Genomic DNA, 20133 nt, shown 5'->3' with positions numbered 1-20133 from the left:
AGAGAGAGGGGGAAAAAAGTCTGATGTAGTGGCTCACACCTTTGATCCCAGCTACTCGGGAAGCTGAGGCCATAGAACTGCTCGAGCCCAGGAGTTCACGGCTGCAGTGAGTCATGATTGTGCCACTGTACTCCAGCTTGGGCAACCCTGTCTCTAAAAAAAATTGTAATTAAAAAAAAAAAAAAACAACTTTCTGACAAAAAATTTGGGAATAAGTCTAAGGCAGCCTTACTTTGAACTTGATAACACTTTGCAACAAAAGAAGTTACATCAAGATTTGTGTTCCACAAAGAAATCCAAATCATCCCTGTTCATGATGGGAAGAAATGGTGAATACAGGGGCCAGGCACTACAAATGAGTGAAACAGGCTGCACAATAGAAGCAGGGACTGGCAAACTGGGAGAAGAGGTCCAAGGTAAAGGGAGCACAACTAGTAAGGGCTTTTTTTTTTTCTTTCATATTAGAATTCAGGCCTAGTGTTAACCAGATCTTAATTTTTCAAGAGAAACTGTAAGTCTGGATTTCTGTGTAAAATCTATCCCTTCATTGGCATAGTCAATTTTTACAAATAACTGTGCATACCAAACAAAACATGTCTGCAGGACAAATTCAACAGAGGACTATCAGTTTTTAACCTCTCATGTACAGAATAAGGACAGAAACCATAAAAAAGCAGCTGACAATATGAGATACCAGCTGAAAAACAGACATGAGTTTAAGTAAATTCAGATTATCAATCCCAATTTATTAATTAGCCATGGCTCTGAGGGTTCCCCATGGACATGTGGAGGAAGAAAACAGATAATCATCAAACACTTGCTATTTACCAGGACTTCATACATATGCTCCACAGATTGATATATAATTGCCTAGAGTGGCATGTTAAAGTTATAACTTTGCCAAATAATTCTTCATTGTGGGGGACTGTCTTCTGCATTGCAGGACTTTTAGCAGCATATCTCTGGCCCCTAGTTACCAGATGCCACTGATGCACCACCACCCCCAGTTGTGACAAATAAAAACGTCTCCAGAAATTGCCAAAAGTCCCCTGGGTAGAAGTCGGGATGGCAACATCTTCCCCGACGGAAAACCACTGCTGTATCCTTACAATACCGTGGGGTGGATGGTAAATTAGTACCCTCTCATTACCATTAACTACCTACCAGCTATGCTGGCTGTGTTTCTTCTGCTGCTTAACTTCTTCCCTAAGGCTTTTTGTACACTTCTCTGTAACCATAAAACTGGAATGCCCTTCCTCTTTCTCTGGCTAACCCCTACTCATCCATCAAGTATCGGCTCACTATCACTTGCTCAAGGAAGTCTTCCCTATTTTTCACCCACTTCTCCTTTGTACTACTTACCCAATTCGAATACAAATAGTCTAATTATTTAATAATATCGCTTTCCCCTGCTAGGGTGCAAGCTCTGTGCCATTCAGGATGGTGTTTACCAATGCCTTCCTACCACCTAAGACTAGATCTGACTCACAGAAAGCAGTCAACATACACATATTTATTAAAAACATCCCCAATAATTAACAAAATCTGCATGTAATTAATCCTTACTGTAAACATAAAGTACAAACTGTTTTCTTGGAATTCCAAAATAGCTCCAATATGTTTCATTTTGCTTTTAGGCAGGAGTTATCCTTCATCCTTCTTTCCCCAGACCCCACGTCCAGTCTACCACCAAACCCTGCCACTTCTACTTCCAAGACATATCTTTAGGATCTGAGCTCTAGTCCCCACCATCTTTGAATCTGATTACCTTATTACTTTTGAACTGGTCTGTTCCACTCCCACCCTCCATGAACATCATCTACCTAGAAGAATGATTCCTTTAAATCACCAATCGAATAATGTCATTCTTCTGCTAAAATCCCTCCTATGGCTTTCCATAAGACCCAGATTAATATCTGAACTTTTCACCATCACTTGTAAAGGTCTCCATGATCTGGCCCCCCTTCTTACTTCTCTATCACCCTACCAATCTTCTCAACTACCTCCACTGTGCTCTAGGCACTCTGGCCTCGGGGCCTTTGCTCTTGCTGTCCCTTTTGTGTGAAATGGTGTTCCCTCTGCTCTTGCCAAGATTAGCTTCTTGTCATTCAAATCTGGACTTAACCTTTCCCTACCCATTCAGTCAGCACTCGGTGTATCAAACGATTTGCATCGTCTACATCATTATTTGGGTTTTAAATGATGTGCCCTCTCTTTCACGTAGAAGGTAAAGTTCCATGAAGGCAGGAAGTTGGTTCGTCTTGTTATCTCCGGCGCCCAGGACAGAACGTGGTACATATTAAGTGCTTAGTAAGTATTTGTTGAACGCTAAATGTGGTTAAAACGCAAAAACCCCTGTTTCCTAATCGCTGTCCCCAACTCTGCCTCCCAGTGACGCTAACCGACCTGAGAACCGCAGACTCCCTTGACAAGTAGCTTTCACTTAACTCTGCCGCGTGAACTGGGAGAAAGACCCGGCTGGGATGCAGAAACAGGCAAAAGGTTGTCCAGAGAGACGCTGAGTGATGAACCACTAGTCTCCCTCTAAACCACAAACAAGAGTCCACGCTCCAACGGGGTGGACAAGGAGAGAGCAGTAACCAGAGTACGGCCGCCTACCTGTCAGAGGAGTCCGCGTCGTCGAATTGCCCGGGGACCACCCGGCTCATGAGAAGCCGCCGGTAGTCCATGACTGGAGAGCGCCGTCGGAGGCCGCCGCTCTGCGATGGAAAGGAACGGCTCAGACGGATGTACCCACGGCCGATCCAACGGCCTTGGCGTGCATCTCCTCCTTGCAAAACAATCAGAAGCCAACAGTGGCCACCACGTGCGACGGGAAAACGGGACCAACAGATGCACCACCCTGCCACCCCAACCGGAAGTCCCTCACCGCCTCGCCCGGAAGTCTGACTTGAGCGGAAGTTCCGCGCCTGCGCCGAGCTGGGAGTCCGGAGCTTTCTTGGTGGCGTGTATAGGCTTGTGGCTGTTCTGTGCTTTCAGGCAGGAGTGTTGAGCAGCCGGCCCGGTGAGGCCCGTGCTGGCCGTTTCTTCCCGGAGTTTTCGTTTCTGTACCCCACTTTGTGTTTACTGCGGCAGGAGGCGCCAGCTAACCCACAGGCTGTTCGGCCTAGGGGGTCGTATCCTCTTAACTTCACCACTCTCTGGGAAGACAGTCCCGAGGCCGCCCCCCGCCGCACCCACAGTGGGGTCGCTCGGGCCTCGCGGGCTGCACCTGTCCCTGCGGAGATCCCCCCAGCGCGGGCGGACGTCACACAGGGGCGTTCCAACACTCCGGGAGACCGATCGCGAGTTTGTGAGAGTCCTCGGTGGAGGAGGTTGGAAAGCGTTCTCCCTCCCACAAAACCTGGTGCAGAGGGAGGGAGCGCCAGGTCCGTAGCGTGTGGGTCCAAGAAACTATGGATCCTGGAAGTGAGCACACCTCTGTGTCTTAAAAAATTTGGTGTCTCGTTTTGAGGTGAAAAATGAATGAGAAGTGCTTTTTAAAAAGGTAAAGTTTGTCGTACAACTGAAAAAGCTTTTAAACAAAACCGTAGTTTTTGCCAGTAACTCCCGTGACACCTCTTTTAACTCCTATCTTAAAACAGCTTTAGAATGTCTCTGGACCATCTATTCAAACATTTGATAAATATGTTAAAAATCCAACATAAACCTATAAGGACAAATGAAAGATGGAAAAAATAGCCTAACTTTAAAAAGGTAAACTGGCAGATTGTGCAGTGCCACATGAGTGATGAACAAAGTTGTAGAAATGTAATTGGAAGTGCTGGGTTCACAAACAAGAAAACTAAGAAATAAGGCCTTTGCGCTTTTTTGCATTGGGAAAACAAAGCAAGAATTTTTCAGATCTCACCACGATCCAGGCAGCATTATTTGAAAGACAAGGGAAAGGTGATTATAAAGTTGGGCCTTTCTCTGATCCTGACTAGTCTGCTTGACTTACTTTTTTACATTTTACCAAGTGATGACATAGGTTTGAAAACAACTAATTTTCGATAAACTATTCATTCAGAAATTCAATAAAAGAATCCAGGCAGATGAGTAATGACTATAAATTGAGAGAGCTTGATAGAAATAAGTCATTGGAATGCAGGTTTTATTCAATCAATATTTGCTGTGTAGACAGCACCGGTCCATTTGCAGTAGGGGATATTGGAAAGCCCTAAGTCTGCTCCTCTCAAGACATTTATGATCTGTAAATACAAACACTAACACCCTTGAAACAGTGGTGAAGCTCTAAAACAGTAAACGAAATCACCAAGTGCTGAATTGTAAGATAGAGATTTAGAGACTGAAGACATTGTAGGAATTTTGAAAATAGGTGAATGGGTAGATGGGAAGGTTTTAGGAGAGAAGCACGTGCCAGGGCAGATGACTGAAGCTTAATTAGTAAGGAACATTATCTGTCTGCAGGGAAATGAGCCTGATCTGAGTAGAGCAGGGGAGGACTGGGTAGGTAATGTCAGTCCAGGCTATGGATGGCCTGGAAGGACAAGAAGAATTTATAGACTCAATGTGAGTGGCCATCCTTTCCACTCTCGGCTCTGGACAGGCCTGAGGAAGTCAGGAGAATATGGACCAGTGTGGCAACACGGGATGGAAAGAAAGCACAGGTTACTGAAAGACTTTTTTTTTTTTGAGATGGAGTCTCACTCTGTCACCCAGGCTGGGGTGCAGTGGGGCCATTTCGGCTCACTGCAAGCTCCGCCTCCCGGGTTCACGCCATTCTCCTCCCTCAGCCTCCCGAGTAGCTGGGACTACAGGCACCTGCCACCATGCCCGGCTAATTTTTTTTTTTTTTGTATTTTTAATAGAGATGGGGTTTCACCATGTTAGCCAGGATGATCTCGATCTCCTGACCTCATGATCCGCCCGCATCGGCCTCCCAAAGTGCTGGGATTACAGGCGTGAGCCACCGCGCCTGGCCCTGAAAGACATTTTTAAAGGAGACATGGACGGGACTTGGTGTCTGAATAGTCATGCATGATGAGGTAGAGGGATGCCAAGACAACTCCAGTTTTCAAACACATGTACCTGAGGGAATAGGTACAGTATAGGAAAGTGAGGAGGGAAAACTGAGTTACAATGCTGGGTTTGACTTGGTAGTGAGGTGTTCAAGTGGAAGGTATCAAGTAAATAAAAATCCAGGATTTTGTGGAAACTAATAGGTCTCTGATAATATTTTGTAAATATCCTTTGATTAAATAACATAGCGATCCCTTCACCTTCTAGGTCCAAAGCCTTCTAGGGAGTTACTGGATAGTAGCCAATACTGTTTGTTTTTCTCCAAATCAGTATTTTACTACCATACCAAATTATGATATACTTAGACTAAAATTTTTAATTTTTCTAATAACTTGACAAATGACATTTCAAATAAGGGCAGTGAACTTTGCTACTTTCTTAATGAGAAGAGGGATAGGGAAAAAACTTTTTGTTTGTACCTACTAATAGACACAATTTTTTTTTAAAGAAGCCTTTCATTGTTCAACAGTTATGAACAAGGACTATCAAAAATTTTGGTCATCACCTTCAGATCCTGTACATTTTGAAGTGGATACGTCTCATGAAAAAGTAGAAAGCATTTCAGAATCGGATACCATGAATGTCAGCAATCTTTCTCAAGGTGTAATGCTTTCAGATTCTCCAATCTGTATGGAAACCACCAGTACCACTTGTGACTTGCCTCAGGTGTGCGTTGCTTATAAGTTCCAGGAGGCTCAGATGTATTCAGAATTCACATTGTCTTCCATATGAAAATTTCTTCAAAAATATAAGGAACAATAAAACAATTTTCAGTGGACACATAAAGGAGGGGAATACAGGGTCTGGTTTTCCCAGTTTCACCAGCGTAAGATACATTTTGACCAGCCTGGGCAACATGGTGAGACCCCATCTCTGCTAAAAATATAAAAATTAGCCAGTGATAGAAGAGAGCACCTGTAATCCCAGCTACTCTGGAGGCTGAGACAGGAGAATTACTTGAACCCGGGAGGTAGAGGTTACAGGGAGCCAAGATCGCGCCACTGCACTCCAGCCTATGCGAGAGAGCAAGGTACATTTTTACACACAGTGTTAAAACTGATCCTTTCTAGCCTCATGAAGTCCCAGGAGTGCAGCCAGGGGACGTGACCAATTCAGTCAGAGGCAGGACAAGAGCCCAAGGAACCTGACTTCTAGTCTAATGCATCTTCCACTTACGTCAATATGCAAATGATTCAGATGTCATTCATAATGACATTGATGGCACCCTGCATGTAAATGACAACTTTCCTGTCTTCATGAAAATGCCTAGCTCCCTTTATTACAAAATAGAAGATTGTAGTGTCCCAATATCTTCATGAGTGTTGTGCTAAACATTTGATAGTCGGTGACATCTGATTCCACTAAATAGGAATTTATAAAAATGCATCACAGATATATGCCTGTTTTATATATCTTCAGTGTTAAAAGACTGGAATAACAACCATCTTAATGTTGTTTAGGCTAGATTTAATAAACATCAAATAATTATCAATACATAAATACGCTATCACATATCCCTAAATTTATAGTCACATGATTTGATTTACCAAAAAACCAAAATATTAAAATAGCAAGCTATTTGTTACATTGTTGTTTAATATTGGGACTCTGTTAGCATAGTTTTACTAAAAGGGAGCCAAATATATGCTGGGGAAAGATACTAGAAAGCACATTCTACCTATGTAATGAAATATTCTAATAGCAGAATTACGTAACAATGTGCAAATACCTTTAGAAGAAGCTTATGATGTTTGCTTGAAGTATTAATGCCTTTTTTATCAATACAGAATGAAATAAAGAATTTTGAAAGGGAAAATGAGTATGAATCCACACTTTGTGAAGATGCTTATGGCACACTGGACAATTTGTTAAATGGTAAGTATCTACTTGTTAGCAATATGCAAAAGAGAGAAACTTTTTTGTGTGTTCTGTGATAATAACAATAGCCAGGTTTTGTGCTAAGCACTTTATATACATCATCACACTTAATCTACAAAAAATCTTACTGAAATAAGGATTTTAAAAAATTGAAGTAAGGGCTGTTTTTATCTTCACTTTACAGATTAGGAAAATAAGGCTAGGAGAGTAACTTGCCCAGGATTGTGTAGCTTTAAATGAATGAGCCGTGATCAAGTCCCAGACACAGACACAAAAATTTTCTACTATACAAGTATCTTTAAATGTGTATTGAGGTTGGGTGTGGTGGATCATATCTATAATACCAGTGCTTTGGAAGGCCAAGGCAGGAGGACTGCTTGAGCCCTAGCTGTTATGAGTCCAAGGCTGTTATGAGCTATGATCATGTCACTGCACTCCAGTGGGCAACAGAAGGAGAACCTGTCTTTTAAAAAAAAAAGGGAGGCCAGGCACGGTGGCTCACGCCCGTAATCCCAGCACTTTGGGAGGCCGAGGCAAGTGGATCACCTGAGGTCGGGAGTTCAAGACCAGCCTGACCCACATGGAGAAACCCCGTCTTTACTAAAAATACAAAATTAGCCGAGTGTGGTGGTGCCTGTAATCCCAGCTACTCGGGAGGCTTAGGCAGGAGACTCCCTTGAACCCAGGAGGTGGAGGTTGCAGTGAGCCGAGATTGCACCATTGCACTCCAGCCTGGGCAACAAGAGCGAAACTCCATCTCATAAAAAAACAAAACAAACAAAAAACACCAGGTACAGTGGTTCACACCTGTAATCGCAGCTCTTTGGGAGGCCAAGGCAGAAGGATTGCTTGAGTCCACTAGTTTGAGATCAGATTGGGCAACATGACGAAACCCCATCTCTACTAAAAATACAAAAAATTAGCTAGGTGTCGTGGTCCACTTTGGAGGCCTGGGTGGGAGAATTACCTGAGCCCGGGAGGCTGAGACTGCAGTGAGCCGAGATCACGCCACAGCACTGCTGCATGGGCAACCACAGTGAGACCTTGTCTCAAAAAAAAAAAAGAGAGCTGTGTGTTGATATAATCCCAAATCTGTTATTCTAATCCTAAACTGATAGATGAAAGCTATTTAGGATTTAATCATATAATGAGATACATTGATCATGTTTTTGGTTTTGTTTTTGAGATGGATCTCACTATGCTGCCCAGGCTGGTCTCAAATTCCTGGGCTCAAGTGAGTCTCCTGCCTTGGTGTCCCAAAGTGTTGGGATTACAGGTATGAGCCACCACACCGGGCCCTACGTTGATCATATTTATTAAAGCAAATCTAAATGCTGTATACAAATGTCTTTATTTTTAATACTTGTAAATAATACTAAAATGAAAAGTTTCAACAAGACTTATTGAAATTATGGAATTTAATACATGCAGGTGTAAGAAAAATAAGTGCTGCCGAGGGAGGCGGATCACGAGGTCAGGAGATCGAGACCATCCTGGCTAACACGGTGAAACCCCGTCTCTACTAAAAATACAAAAAATTAGCCAGGCATGATGGCGGGCACCTGTAGTCCCAGCTACTCAGGAGGCTGAGGCAGGAGAATGGCATAAACCCGGGAGGTGGAGCTTGCAGTGAGCCGAGATGGTGGGCGACGATAAGTGCTATAAGGATTAGAAAGGAAGAGAAGTAATTATCATTATTTGCAAATATGTACTTTTTTACATAGAAAAGTCATAAGCACCTACAGATGAGCTATTAAAACTAATAAGAAAGTTTAGAAGAAAGCTAGATATAAAATTAATATTAAAAAACCAATAGCATTCAATGTACTAGCAACAACAAATGTAAAACAGTAATTCTTAAAAACTTACTATTATCAGTAGCAGCACACACTAAGGTACCTAAGAATAAATCTAACAAAAAGTGTAAGATTTCCATTAAAAAACATTATAAAACTTTCCTGGAGGCCATAAAAAATAATTAAATGTTTCATGTTCAGATTGTAAAGATGTCAGTTTTCCCGAAGTCTATTGATTAATGCAATTTCATGTATCCTACCTTAATCCTAATATCCCCATTCAGAAGTGAAAAAGTTTAAAAAAATACCCAATACAATTTTGAAAAAGAAGATGTGGAGACTTATCCTGCTAGATAACAAGAGTTATTAGTTATAGTAATTATAACAATGTGTTATAGGCAGAAGGGTAACAAACCAGTGGAATAAATAAAAGACAAAGTCCAAAAGTAGACCCATTTATATATGAGGACACCTGGTATTTGATAGAGGTGTCATTATAAACCAGTGGGGGAGTTCATTTCGTTGTGCTGCTACAGTTGGCTCTCTCAATGTAGGAAATGATTAGAACCTTACCTCACACCAAATACAAAATAAAGTCCACATGGGTAAAGGGCTACATGTGAACTGCAAAGTTCTAACTTATAAAAGAAGTGTAGAAAATGCTGTATTAGTCTGTTTTCACACTGCCATAAAGAACTACCTGAGACTGGTAATTTATAAAGAAAAGAGGTTTAATTGGATCACAGTTCCACATGGCTGGGGAGGCCTCAGGAAACAGAATCTCGGCAGAAGACAAACAGGAAGCAAGGCACGTCTTAAATGACGAGAGGAGGGGCGGGGGAACTGCCAAACACTTTGAAACCATCAGATCTTGTGAGAACTCGCTATCGCAAGAACAGCATGGGGAAAACCGTCCCCGTGATTTAATTGCCTCCCACCAGGTCCCTCCCTCAATACGTGGGGATTACAATTGGAGATGAGATTTGGGTGGGAACACAGAGCCAAACCACATCAAATGCCTTTGTGACAACAGAAAATATTTCTTTTTCTTTTTTTTTTTTCTTGAGATGGAGTCTCGCTCTGTCACCCAGGCTGGAGTGCAGTGGAGCGATCTCGGCTCACTGCAACCTCTGCCTTCCGGGTTCAAACTATTCCCCTGCCTCAGCCTCCTGAGTAATGAGACTACAGCCACCTGCCACTATGTATGGCTAATTTTTTTTTATGTTTGTAGAAACAGGGTTTCACCATGTTGGCCAGGCTGGTCTTGAACCCCTGACCTTGTGATCTGCCAGCCTCGGCCTCCCAAAGTGCTGGGATTACAGGCATGAGCCACCGCGCCCGGCCTGAGTTCTTAAGACATGAGAAATACAGGGCTGGGCACGGTAGCTCATGCCTGTAATCCCAGCACTTTGGGAGGCCGAGGCAAGTGGATCAGGAGGTCAGGAGTTCGAACCCAGCCTGGCCAATATGGCGAAACCCTGCCTCTACTAAAAATACAAAAATTAGCTGGGCATAGTGGCCCAGCTACTCAGGAGGCTGATGCACGAGAATCACTTGAATCCGGGAGGCGAAGGTTGCAGTGAGCCGAGATCGTGCCACTGACTCCAGCCTGGGTGACAGAGTAAGACTCTGTCTCAAAAAAAGAGACAGGAGAAATGCAATCCATAATCGATGCATTGACTACATTAAGAAAACGTCAGTATGGCTAAAGTATAATAAAGTAAAAAGCATGGACTGAAGATACATGCAATATGTATAATTGACAAATATTTGGTATCTAAAATAAAGAACTACAAGTCACTTAGAAAAAGGCATGTAATGGCTGGGCATGGTGGCTCATGCCTGTAATCTCAGCACTTTGGAAGGCCGAGATGGGCGGATCACGAGATCAGGAGATTGAGACAATCCTGGCTAACATGGTGAAACCCCGTCTCTACTAAAAATACAAAAATTAGCTGGGTGTGATGGGGGGCGCCTGTAGTCCCAGCTACTTGGGAGGCTGAGAAAGGAGAATGGCGTGAACCCAGGAGGCAGAGCTTGCAGTGAGCTGAGATGGCGCCACTGCACTCCAGCCTGGGGGACAGAGTGAGACTCTATCTCAAAAAAAAAAAAAGAAAAAAGAAAAGAAAAAGGCACATAATTCAGGCCGGGCTCAGTGGCTCACACTTGTAATCCCAGCACTTTGGGAGGCTGAGGTGGGCAGATCACATGAGGTCAGGAGTTCAAGACCAGCCTGGCCAACATGGTGGAATCCCATCTCTACTAAAAATACAAAAATTAGCCGGGCATGGTGGTGCACGCTTGTAATCCCACCTACTTGGGAGGCTGAGGCATGAGAATCGCTTGAACCCAGGAGGTGGAGGTTGCAATGAGCCGAGATCGTGCCACAGCACTCCTGCCTGGGTGACAGAGACTCTGTCTCAAAAAAAAAAAAAAAAGGCACGTAATAGAAAAACAGCCAAAGTATATGTATTAGTAGTTTGTTAGGGCTGCCATAAGAAAACACCACAAACTGGGTAGTGTAAACAACAGAAATTAATTTTCTCATTCTTAGAGGCTGGCAGTCCAAGATCAAGGTGCCAGCGCGGTTGCTTTCACCTGAAGTCTCCCTCCCTGGCCTGCAGATGGCCAGCTTCTTGCAGTGTCTCACATGGCCTTTTGTCTTTGCGTACACCTCGCTGCTGTCTCTTCTTCCTCTTATAAGGACACCAGTCATACTGGATTAGGGCCTACCCTTGTGACCTCTTTCAAGCTCAATTACTTTTTTAAAGGCCCTGTCTACAAATAAGAGTCATATTTTAAGGTACTAGGGGTTAGAGCTTCAGCATATGAATTTTGGGGGCACACAATTGAGTCCATAACAGTATACAACAAGCAGATCACAGAAAAAGAAACCTGTAAGACCATTAAATACATGAAAGGATGTACATTAAGAAGGTCACAGTAAAATACCATTTCAAACATATGAAGTTGACATATTTTGGAGGGATGTGTAGAGCAAAGGAACCCTGAGGCTACTGGTAGAAGCATAAATTGGTACACTTTGGAGAGTAATTTTGCAATATCTAGTAAAGTTGAAGGTATGTATTTTCTATAATCCAGCAATTTCACTTCTATGTGTATCCGCAGAGCCTAGCCAAAAATTTTTACATTGGCATAGAAGGAAACATGTTCACTGCAGTGCTGTTTTTAAGGGCAAAATTAGAAGCAACTTAAATAGCCAACGAAAAAGGAATAAAGTGTAATATTTCAGTAGAATGAACTACATATGTATGTATTTATATGGCTAAGCCTCAGAAGCAAAATTTTGTGTGAAATAAAGACTTTTTTTTTTGAAACGGAGTCTTGCACTGTCACCCAGGCTGGAGTGCAGTGGCATAATCTCGGATCACTGCAATCTCTGCCTCCCAGGTTCAAGTGGTTCTCCTGCCTGAGCCTCCTGAGTAGCTGGGATTACAGGTGTGCACCACCATGCCCCACTAAGTTTTGTATTTTTAGTAGAGACGGGGTTTCACCATGTTGACCAGGCTGGTCTCGAATTCCTGACCTCAGGTGATCCACCCACCTCAGCCTCCCGAAGTGCTAGGATTACAGGCGTAAATCACTGCGTCCAAGACTTTTATATGGCTATAGATAGAGTGAGATGCTATTTATGTAAAATATAAGAGCACATAAAACAATGCTATATATTAATCATTCACCTAAAGTGTTGCAGGGTATTTTGGAGTTTGAGGGAAACAGTGACACTGGCCATCTATCAGACCCCCACAATCTGTTAGCTGTAGTTTTCACTATAAACCCATACTGTAGTCCTTCCTATGATGTCTTATTTGTAAAGGTAGGTTTTTGGAGGTTGCTATAATAAAAAGCAAGTCCTGTGTGAAAATCATTGTGGAAGAGGAACGAGAGTGGTGGTCTCCGATCTGATTCCACGGTTTGAGGTGCTGTACGGTGCCTAACAGTGTACATCCAAGTAGTAAAGTGTGGTTGTTTAAGAATAAAATACTATATTTTTCTTTTAGTTTATGTGTATTTTCAAACAGCTAATAACTTAGGGCAAATACTAGCTTGAACTTAATTATTTACTAAATGGAGCTTAAGTATTCCTTTTGGTCCAGAGGTACTGTGAAAAAAAGTACTGAGACATTAAGGGTGTCACAAAATGAGGAAATCTGGGAACTTTATTCTTTGGGAAGATTATGTTGGTTTTATTATTTAGGATACATAAATCAGTAGTAAAAGTAAAACGGGAATGGGAAGAATGGATACATATGGGCTTCAGTACAGTGGTTATCTCTGGGGAGGAGGAAAGTTAGATAAAAGGGATCATTAATTTGTAACATTTTGTTTTCTTATTTGCTCCTGATTTTAAAAAACATTACATCTACATAATTTGTCATATTGAAAAACAGTATAGCATAGCATTTAGAAGTAGTAGTCTAGAATCTCAGCAGCACCTCTTAGCAGCTCTGTGACCTTGGACAAGTGACTTTAACATCTCTTACACTTCAGTTTCCTTGTCTGTAAAATAGGGATAATAACAGTACTGACATCATGGGATTTTTGTGAGATTAAGCAAGTTTATATGTGTTTTCTATTATACTATCCTTGTCCCTTTGAAACATTGTATAATTTAAAACATCTTAAAATTACAGTACAACAAAAGAATTTTGAAGATATCTTGAAATTTATTGTAATTGTATTTGACCAGAATTACATATAACGCACTTTTTCCTAGCAGTCATTTGGGGACTTCTTTACCCCATGTAAAAAGTTCTGTTTTGTTTGCTAGCACAAAACCATGCTAAAATTCACACAGTAAATAAGGTTGAAATAATACGTAATTTTTAAGTGGCTACAGCAGTTTATTTGATAAATATAAATATAACTGTTACCATCCAAGTTCATGGTCCACCCGTTTTTATTTCCTTCTCTTTCTTATGAGATAACAACATTGAAAATTACTCAAAGAATGTACTAATTCAGCCAGTTGACACCATCAGCATATCTTCCTTGAGACAATTTGAAACCGTTTGCAAATTTCACTGGGTAGAAGCATTTGATGATGAAATGACAGAGAAGCCAGAATTTCAAAGTCAAGTGTATAATTATGCAAAAGACAACAATATAAAGCAAGACTCATTTAAGGAAGAAAATCCAATGGAAACTAGTGTTTCTGCAAATACAGACCAACTTGGTAACGAGTATTTTAGACAGCCTCCTCCTAGAAGCCCGCCTCTAATCCACTGCAGTGGAGAGACGCTGAAATTTACAGAAAAGTCACTGGCTAAAAGTATTGCCAAGGAATCTGCCCTCAACCCTAGCCAACCTCCAAGCTTCTCATGTAAGGAAAGTGTACACAATAATATTGTAAATCCATTTGATAAAGAGAATAGTTCTAACCTAGTTCATCTGAGAGTTAATTATAAAGCAGAGGAGGGACGATTGTGATGGTCAGTAAAGCCTGTGGAGTATTAAAGGATGCATTTAAAAAATTGTGTGTGTGTGTGTGTGTGTGTGTGTATATATATATATATATACACACACAAGATTATATATATATATATAATCTTTTCCAAGTAGTGTTTAATCACCTAGTTAGCATGAGGGACTTCTCTGGGGAAAATGCATTCTGAGATCTTAGCCAATTCAGAAATAAATTTTTCTAGTAAAATCAAGTCCATACTTGAGGATTAGCTCTACCAAATGGTAATTTCTTTAAGGATCAGGACTCTTAACCCTCTTATGCACCACAGTGTCTATATGGTTCCTTGAATATAATAAGCTTTTTTTACTATAATTTTTTTTCACCACAAACAAGTTTACTAGAGAAGTAAAGAAACAAAAGAATGGCTACTGTGTAGACAGAGCAGTCTGAATATAATAAGCTTTTATATTTGTTGAATCAAAATGGCTGGAAGTCGCAGAGTTTACAGTGATGGAAAGGTTAAGAAGAGGAACGAGTGCAGAGGCACTAATTCATTTTTCAAGAAAAACAAGATTTCTCTGTCCTATTGGACTTCTATTGACAAGCAAAAAATACTAATTTTTCTACTAAAGTGAAAATATTAGTTTATCATTTTGTTTATTGATTCTGAGCACACATGTAGTATCCTAAGAGCACTGAAGATACCGACAGTATATATTCTGTGTACTTTCTGAACAAAAAAATTAAAAATACTAGGAATTGGTATGGGAAAATAGATAAAATTCAAGAATAGTATAAGTAATATCTTTTCTCTTTTTTTGTTGTTTTGTTTTGTTTTTGATACGGAGTCTTACTCTGTTGCCCAGGCTGGAGTGCAGTGGCATGATCCTGGCTCACTGCAACCTCTGCTTCCTGGATTCAAGCGATTGTCCTGCCGCAGCCTCCTGAGTAGCTGGGATTACAGGCGTGTGCCACCACACCTGGCTAATTTTTTTTGTATTTTTAGTAGAGACGGGTTTTCACCATGTTGGGCAGGCTGGTCTTGAACTGCTGACTTCAAATGATCCACCCGCCTTGGCCTCCCAAAGTGCTGGGATTACAGGTGTGAGCTACCACACCTGGCCAATAATACCTTTTCAATGTGAGTTTGATGGGAAACACTATGACTGTAATGCCTTATGTGCAAGTATGAGCATTTCCATTTTTTTGAAAGTAGATGACAGCATTTAAAAGAACTTTATTTGTCCATGTTGATTTCTGGAAAACAACATTTTAAAAATCAGCTTAAATAGGGTTTCACAAGATTGTTCTTTCCTCTTTCCATTGCATTTAGCCATTTTTCATTCAGTCAATAGATACTTTTAGGCATCTATTACATGCCAGGTCTGTACTACACATTAGGTAATGGTTAGAAAATAGACAAAAAGATGTAGTTCTTGTCCTCATGAAGACAACATCCTACTAGAGGAGGTAGTCATTAATGAATCACACAAATAAATGTGAACTTGCAACTATAATAAGATCAATAAGTTAGGTGAACAAAGTTACATATAAAGTATATGTAGAGCATGTTATATAAAGTTACTGTTTATGCTATGATGCTATATAAAGTTACATATAAACTTGCAACTATGATAAGTGCTGCAAATATAAGTAGGATGGGCATCTATGATAAGGATACTACCCTGATCAGGGAGTCTGGGGAAGGCATCCCTGAAGAAATGATCATTGAGCTGAGCTCTAAAGGATGGGTAGGAGTTAATTAGGCAGCTATGGGTAGGAGAGCATTCCATACAGAAGGAATAACGTCTGCAAACCCTGTGGCCACAGGAAGCATGGTACCTACTAGGACCTGAAGGAAGCCCTGAGTCCAGGAAGATCAGAGTTGGAGGAAGGAGGAAGGGTATAGCAGATGAAGACAGAGAGGTGGTGTGGGTCAGATACTGCTTTAGTTCATTTCATACTGCTGCAACTATATCACAGACTGGGCAATTTATAATGAATAACAATTTATCTGGCTCACGGTTCTGGAGGCTAGGTCCATGGTGCCAGCATCATGCAAGGGTCTCTGTGCTGTCATTTCATGATGGGAGGTGGAGGGGCAAAAGAGGATGAGATTGAGGGAGCAAGTGGAGGCCAAACTAACTTTTATTTTATTATTTATTTATTTATTTATTTATTTTGAGATGGATTCTCGCTCTGTCGCCCAGGCTGGAGTGTAGTGGCGCCATCTTGGCTCACTACAACCTCTGCCTCCTGAGTTTGAGCAATTCTCCTGCTTCACCCTTCTGAGTAGCTGGGATTACAGGCGTGTGCCACCACGCCCAGCTAATTTTTTGTATTTTTAGTAGAGATGGGGTTTCACAGTGTTAGCCAGGATGGTCTCAATCTCCTGACGTTGTGATCCGCCTGCCTCGGCCTCCCAAAGTGCTGGGATTACAGGTGTGAGCCACTGCTCCCAGCCCCCAAACTCACTTTTGTAACAAATCCACTTGTGATAACTAACACACTCCTGCGATAACAACATTTAGTCATTTTTATTCACCTCTTACTAGGCCCCGTCTTCCAACACTGTTGCATTGGGGATTAAGCTTCCGGCACATGAACTTTAGGGGATGCATTTAAAGCATAGCAGATATCAACAGCAAGATATTAGGGCCTTGTAGGTCTCAGTAATGATAGTTATCTTTATCCCAGAACAATGAAAAACCATTAAGATACAAGGTTCTGCAGAAGGATGAGCCAAAAACCAAAATACAGAAGTCCTTGTCTCTAAATTCCAGAGAATTATACAGCACACCACTACAGATACCTTTTACTGGGTTTTTATTTATTAATTTTTTTTAGATACAAGGTGTCTTTCTCTGTTACTCAGATTGGAGAGCAGTGTGATCATGGCCCCCAAGAAATCCTCCTGCCTCAGCTTCCTAAGGAGCTAGGACTACAGGCACGTGCCACCACGCCTGACTGATTTAAAAAATTTTTTTTTGTAGAGATAGGGTCTCACTATGTTACCCAAGCTGGTCTCGAACTCCTGGTCTCAAGGAATCCTCTCACCTTGGGCTCCCAAAGTGTTGGGATTACAGGTATGAGCCACTGTGTCTGGCCTGGGTTTTGTTTTTGGTTTTTTGTTTGTTTGTTTTTTGTTTTTTTGATACGGAGTCTCGCTCTGTGGCCCAGGCTGGAGTGCAGTGGCATAATCTTGGCTCACTGCAGCCTCTGCCTCCCGGGTTCGAGCTATTCTCCTGCCTCAGCCTCCTGACTAGCTGGGACTACAGGTGTGCACCGCCACACCCGGCTAATTTTTGTATTTTTAGTAGAGATGGGGTTTCACCATGTTGGCCAGGATGGTCTTGATCTCCTGACCTGGTGATCTGCCCGCCTCAGCCTCCCAAAGTACTGTGATTACAAGCATGAGCCACTGCACCCAGCCCTGGGTTTTTAATGTCATATTCATTTCACCATTTCTTACCACAATTTACTGTCTTTTTAAATTTTTATTTATTTTATTATTATTATTTTTTGAGACAGAGTCTCGCTCTGTCGCCCAGGCTGGAGTGCAATGGTGTGATCTCAGCTCACCGCAACTTCCGCCTCCTGCGTTCAAGTGATTCTGCTGCCTCACTCAGCTTCCCAAGTAGCTGGGATTATAAGCATGTGCCACCACGCCGGACTAATTTTTGTATTTTGGGCAGAGATAGGGTTTTATCATGTTGGTCAGGCCGGTCTCAAACTCCTGACCTCAGGTGATCCACCCACCTCGGCCTCCCAAAGTGCTGGGATTACAGGCCTGAGCTACCTCGCCCAGCCTACTGTCTTTTTCTAACCTCCTCAAAACCTGTATCGGCAGCATAAAGTCAATCATGAGGCTTGTTCTTCTGCCATTCTAATGTTCCTAAGAGTCACAGAATAATGAGATAATGGTCTAAATGTGGAATAAAAAGTATTCAAAAGAGAAGAGACCTTTCCTCCCTAAAAATCCAAACTTTTGGCCCAGTAGTAACATGTAAAAAAAAAAAAAGAGACCTTGCAGTCTGTAAGGTAATTGGTACATTTATTTGTGTGAATTCATTTGAAGTCAAAGCATCTTATATGTGTGCAGAGAAGTTTCCATAATAGAAAATGGTAAGAGGATGAAAGTTTAATTTTCCTTTTGTCAAAGTAAATGGGATGTATATCTGTTATATACCTACTGCCTGTGCCCTGCTGTGCTGTTAGGTGCTGTACATTTAGCAATTAATACGTAGTTATTAACTTTTGTTAATAGGCATTATTATTGGAAGTAGACACTACTGTTACTTTACAGCAGAGGAAGCCAAACAGGGGATCTACTATAGAATTCAAGGCCAGCCCTATCTGACTTGAAAGTTCATCATCTTTCTACTCATTCACACTTACTTTGTTTACTATAATTTACAGACTGCAGTTCCTTCAAAAGAAATACAGAATTATGGGGAGATTCCTGAGATGTCAGTCAGTTATGAAGAGGAAGTCACAGCAGAGGGTGTGGAGAGGCCAGAAATTGTCTCAACTTGGTCTTCGGCAGGCATTTCCTGGAGGAGTGAAGCATGTCGGGAGAACTGTGAGATGCCTGACCGGGAGCGAAGTGCTGAAAGTTTACAACCTGTTCAAGAGGACATGGCTTTAAATGAAGTCTTGCAGAAATTAAAACATACTAACAGAAAGCAGGAAGCGCGAATCCAAGAACTCCAGTGTAGTAACCTGTATTTAGAGAAGAGGGTTAAAGAACTACAGATGAAGATTACCAAACAGCAAGTGCTCACTGATGACATCAATAAGCTAAAGGAGAATGTTGAAGAATTAATTGAAGACAAATACAAAATAATCTTAGAGAACAATGATACTAAAAAGAGATTGCAGAATTCGCAAGAGAGTTTAGCTAACACCCAAAAACATCTTCAGGAATCCAGGAATGACAAGGAAATGTTACAGCTTCAATTTAAGAAGATGAAGGCTAATTATGTGCGTTTACAGGACAGGTACATGACTGAAATGCAACAAAAAAATAAATCTGTAAGTCAATATTTAGAGATGGACAAAACCTTAAGCAAGAAAGAAGAAGAGGTAGAGAGACTACAACAACGCACAAAAGAACTGGAAAAGGCCACAGCTTCTGCTTTGGACTTGTTGAAACGGGAAAAAGAGACCCAAGAACAAGAGTTCTTGTCTTTACAGGAGGAACTCCAGAAACGTGAAAAGGAAAACCTGGAAGAAAGACAGAAACTGAAATCTAAAGTTGAGGAATTGCTCACTCAAGTTAAAAATTTGCAATTTATGTCTGAAAATGAAAGAACAAAGAATATAAAACTTCAGCAGCAAATCAACGAAGTAAAAAATGAGAATGCAAAACTTAAACAGCAGGTTGCAAGGAGTGAAGAGCAAAATTCTGTCCCTAAATTTGAGACAGCTCAGTTAAAGGAGCAATTAGAGGAAGTCATGAAGTCAGATATTACCAAGGTATTGATACACATTCTAAATCTCTGATGCAGAATTTCAAGAGTTTCTAGTGGTCTGGTAATGCATATTTAGACATGGCACTTACATTTTTTTGCAGAAAGAATTATTAAAGAAAGAAACAGACCTCAGTACTTTGGGAGGCTGAGGCAGGAGGATCTCTTGAGGCTAGGAGTTTGACACCAGCCTAGGCAACATAGTGAGACCCCATCTCTACAAAACATTTTTTAAATCAGCCAATCTGTCATGCATGGTGGTGTGCGCCTATAGTCCTATCTATTCGGGAGGGTGAGATGGGGGAATTGCTTGAGCTCAGGAGTTTGAAGCTGCAGTGAGCTATGATTGTGCCAGTGCACTCCAGTTTGGGTGACAGAGCAAGATTCTGTCTCAAAAAAAGAAAAAAAGAAAAATGAAAAACATATGGAGAGGAAAATACACCTCAGGTTTGGAGAAGTTTCTTTTGGTTCATGAATATTCAAAGAACAGCTATTCCTGCCTTCTTGTGATTATTTT

The 20133-nt window shown here is 41.4% G+C and overlaps 2 protein-coding genes across 2 annotated transcripts in view; one reads left to right on the top strand and one right to left on the bottom strand.

Moving 5' to 3' along the window:
• The window catches only part of RIOK1 (RIO kinase 1), a 28671-nt gene extending 25475 nt beyond the window's left edge, over positions 1 to 3196 (bottom strand). The window contains exon 1 of the mRNA XM_003272244.4: positions 2620 to 3196. Coding sequence (XP_003272292.2) covers positions 2620 to 2690 — 71 coding nt within the window. The 5' untranslated portion in view covers positions 2691 to 3196. The remainder of the gene's footprint in view (positions 1 to 2619) is intronic.
• A 220-nt stretch (positions 3197 to 3416) lies between these two features.
• CAGE1 (cancer antigen 1) overlaps positions 3417 to 20133 on the top strand; it is a 60661-nt gene continuing 43944 nt past the window's right edge. Inside the window, exons 1-5 of the mRNA XM_012509190.2 lie at positions 3417 to 3429; positions 5492 to 5709; positions 6831 to 6918; positions 13663 to 14072; positions 18565 to 19623. Coding sequence (XP_012364644.1) covers positions 3417 to 3429; positions 5492 to 5709; positions 6831 to 6918; positions 13663 to 14072; positions 18565 to 19623 — 1788 coding nt within the window. The remainder of the gene's footprint in view (positions 3430 to 5491; positions 5710 to 6830; positions 6919 to 13662; positions 14073 to 18564; positions 19624 to 20133) is intronic.

Source organism: Nomascus leucogenys, chromosome 8, assembly GCF_006542625.1.
Source record: "Nomascus leucogenys isolate Asia chromosome 8, Asia_NLE_v1, whole genome shotgun sequence".
NCBI lineage: Eukaryota > Metazoa > Chordata > Mammalia > Primates > Hylobatidae > Nomascus > Nomascus leucogenys.
The sequence above is the reverse complement of the archived record's forward strand: the minus strand, read 5'-3'. Positions and strand labels throughout refer to the sequence as shown.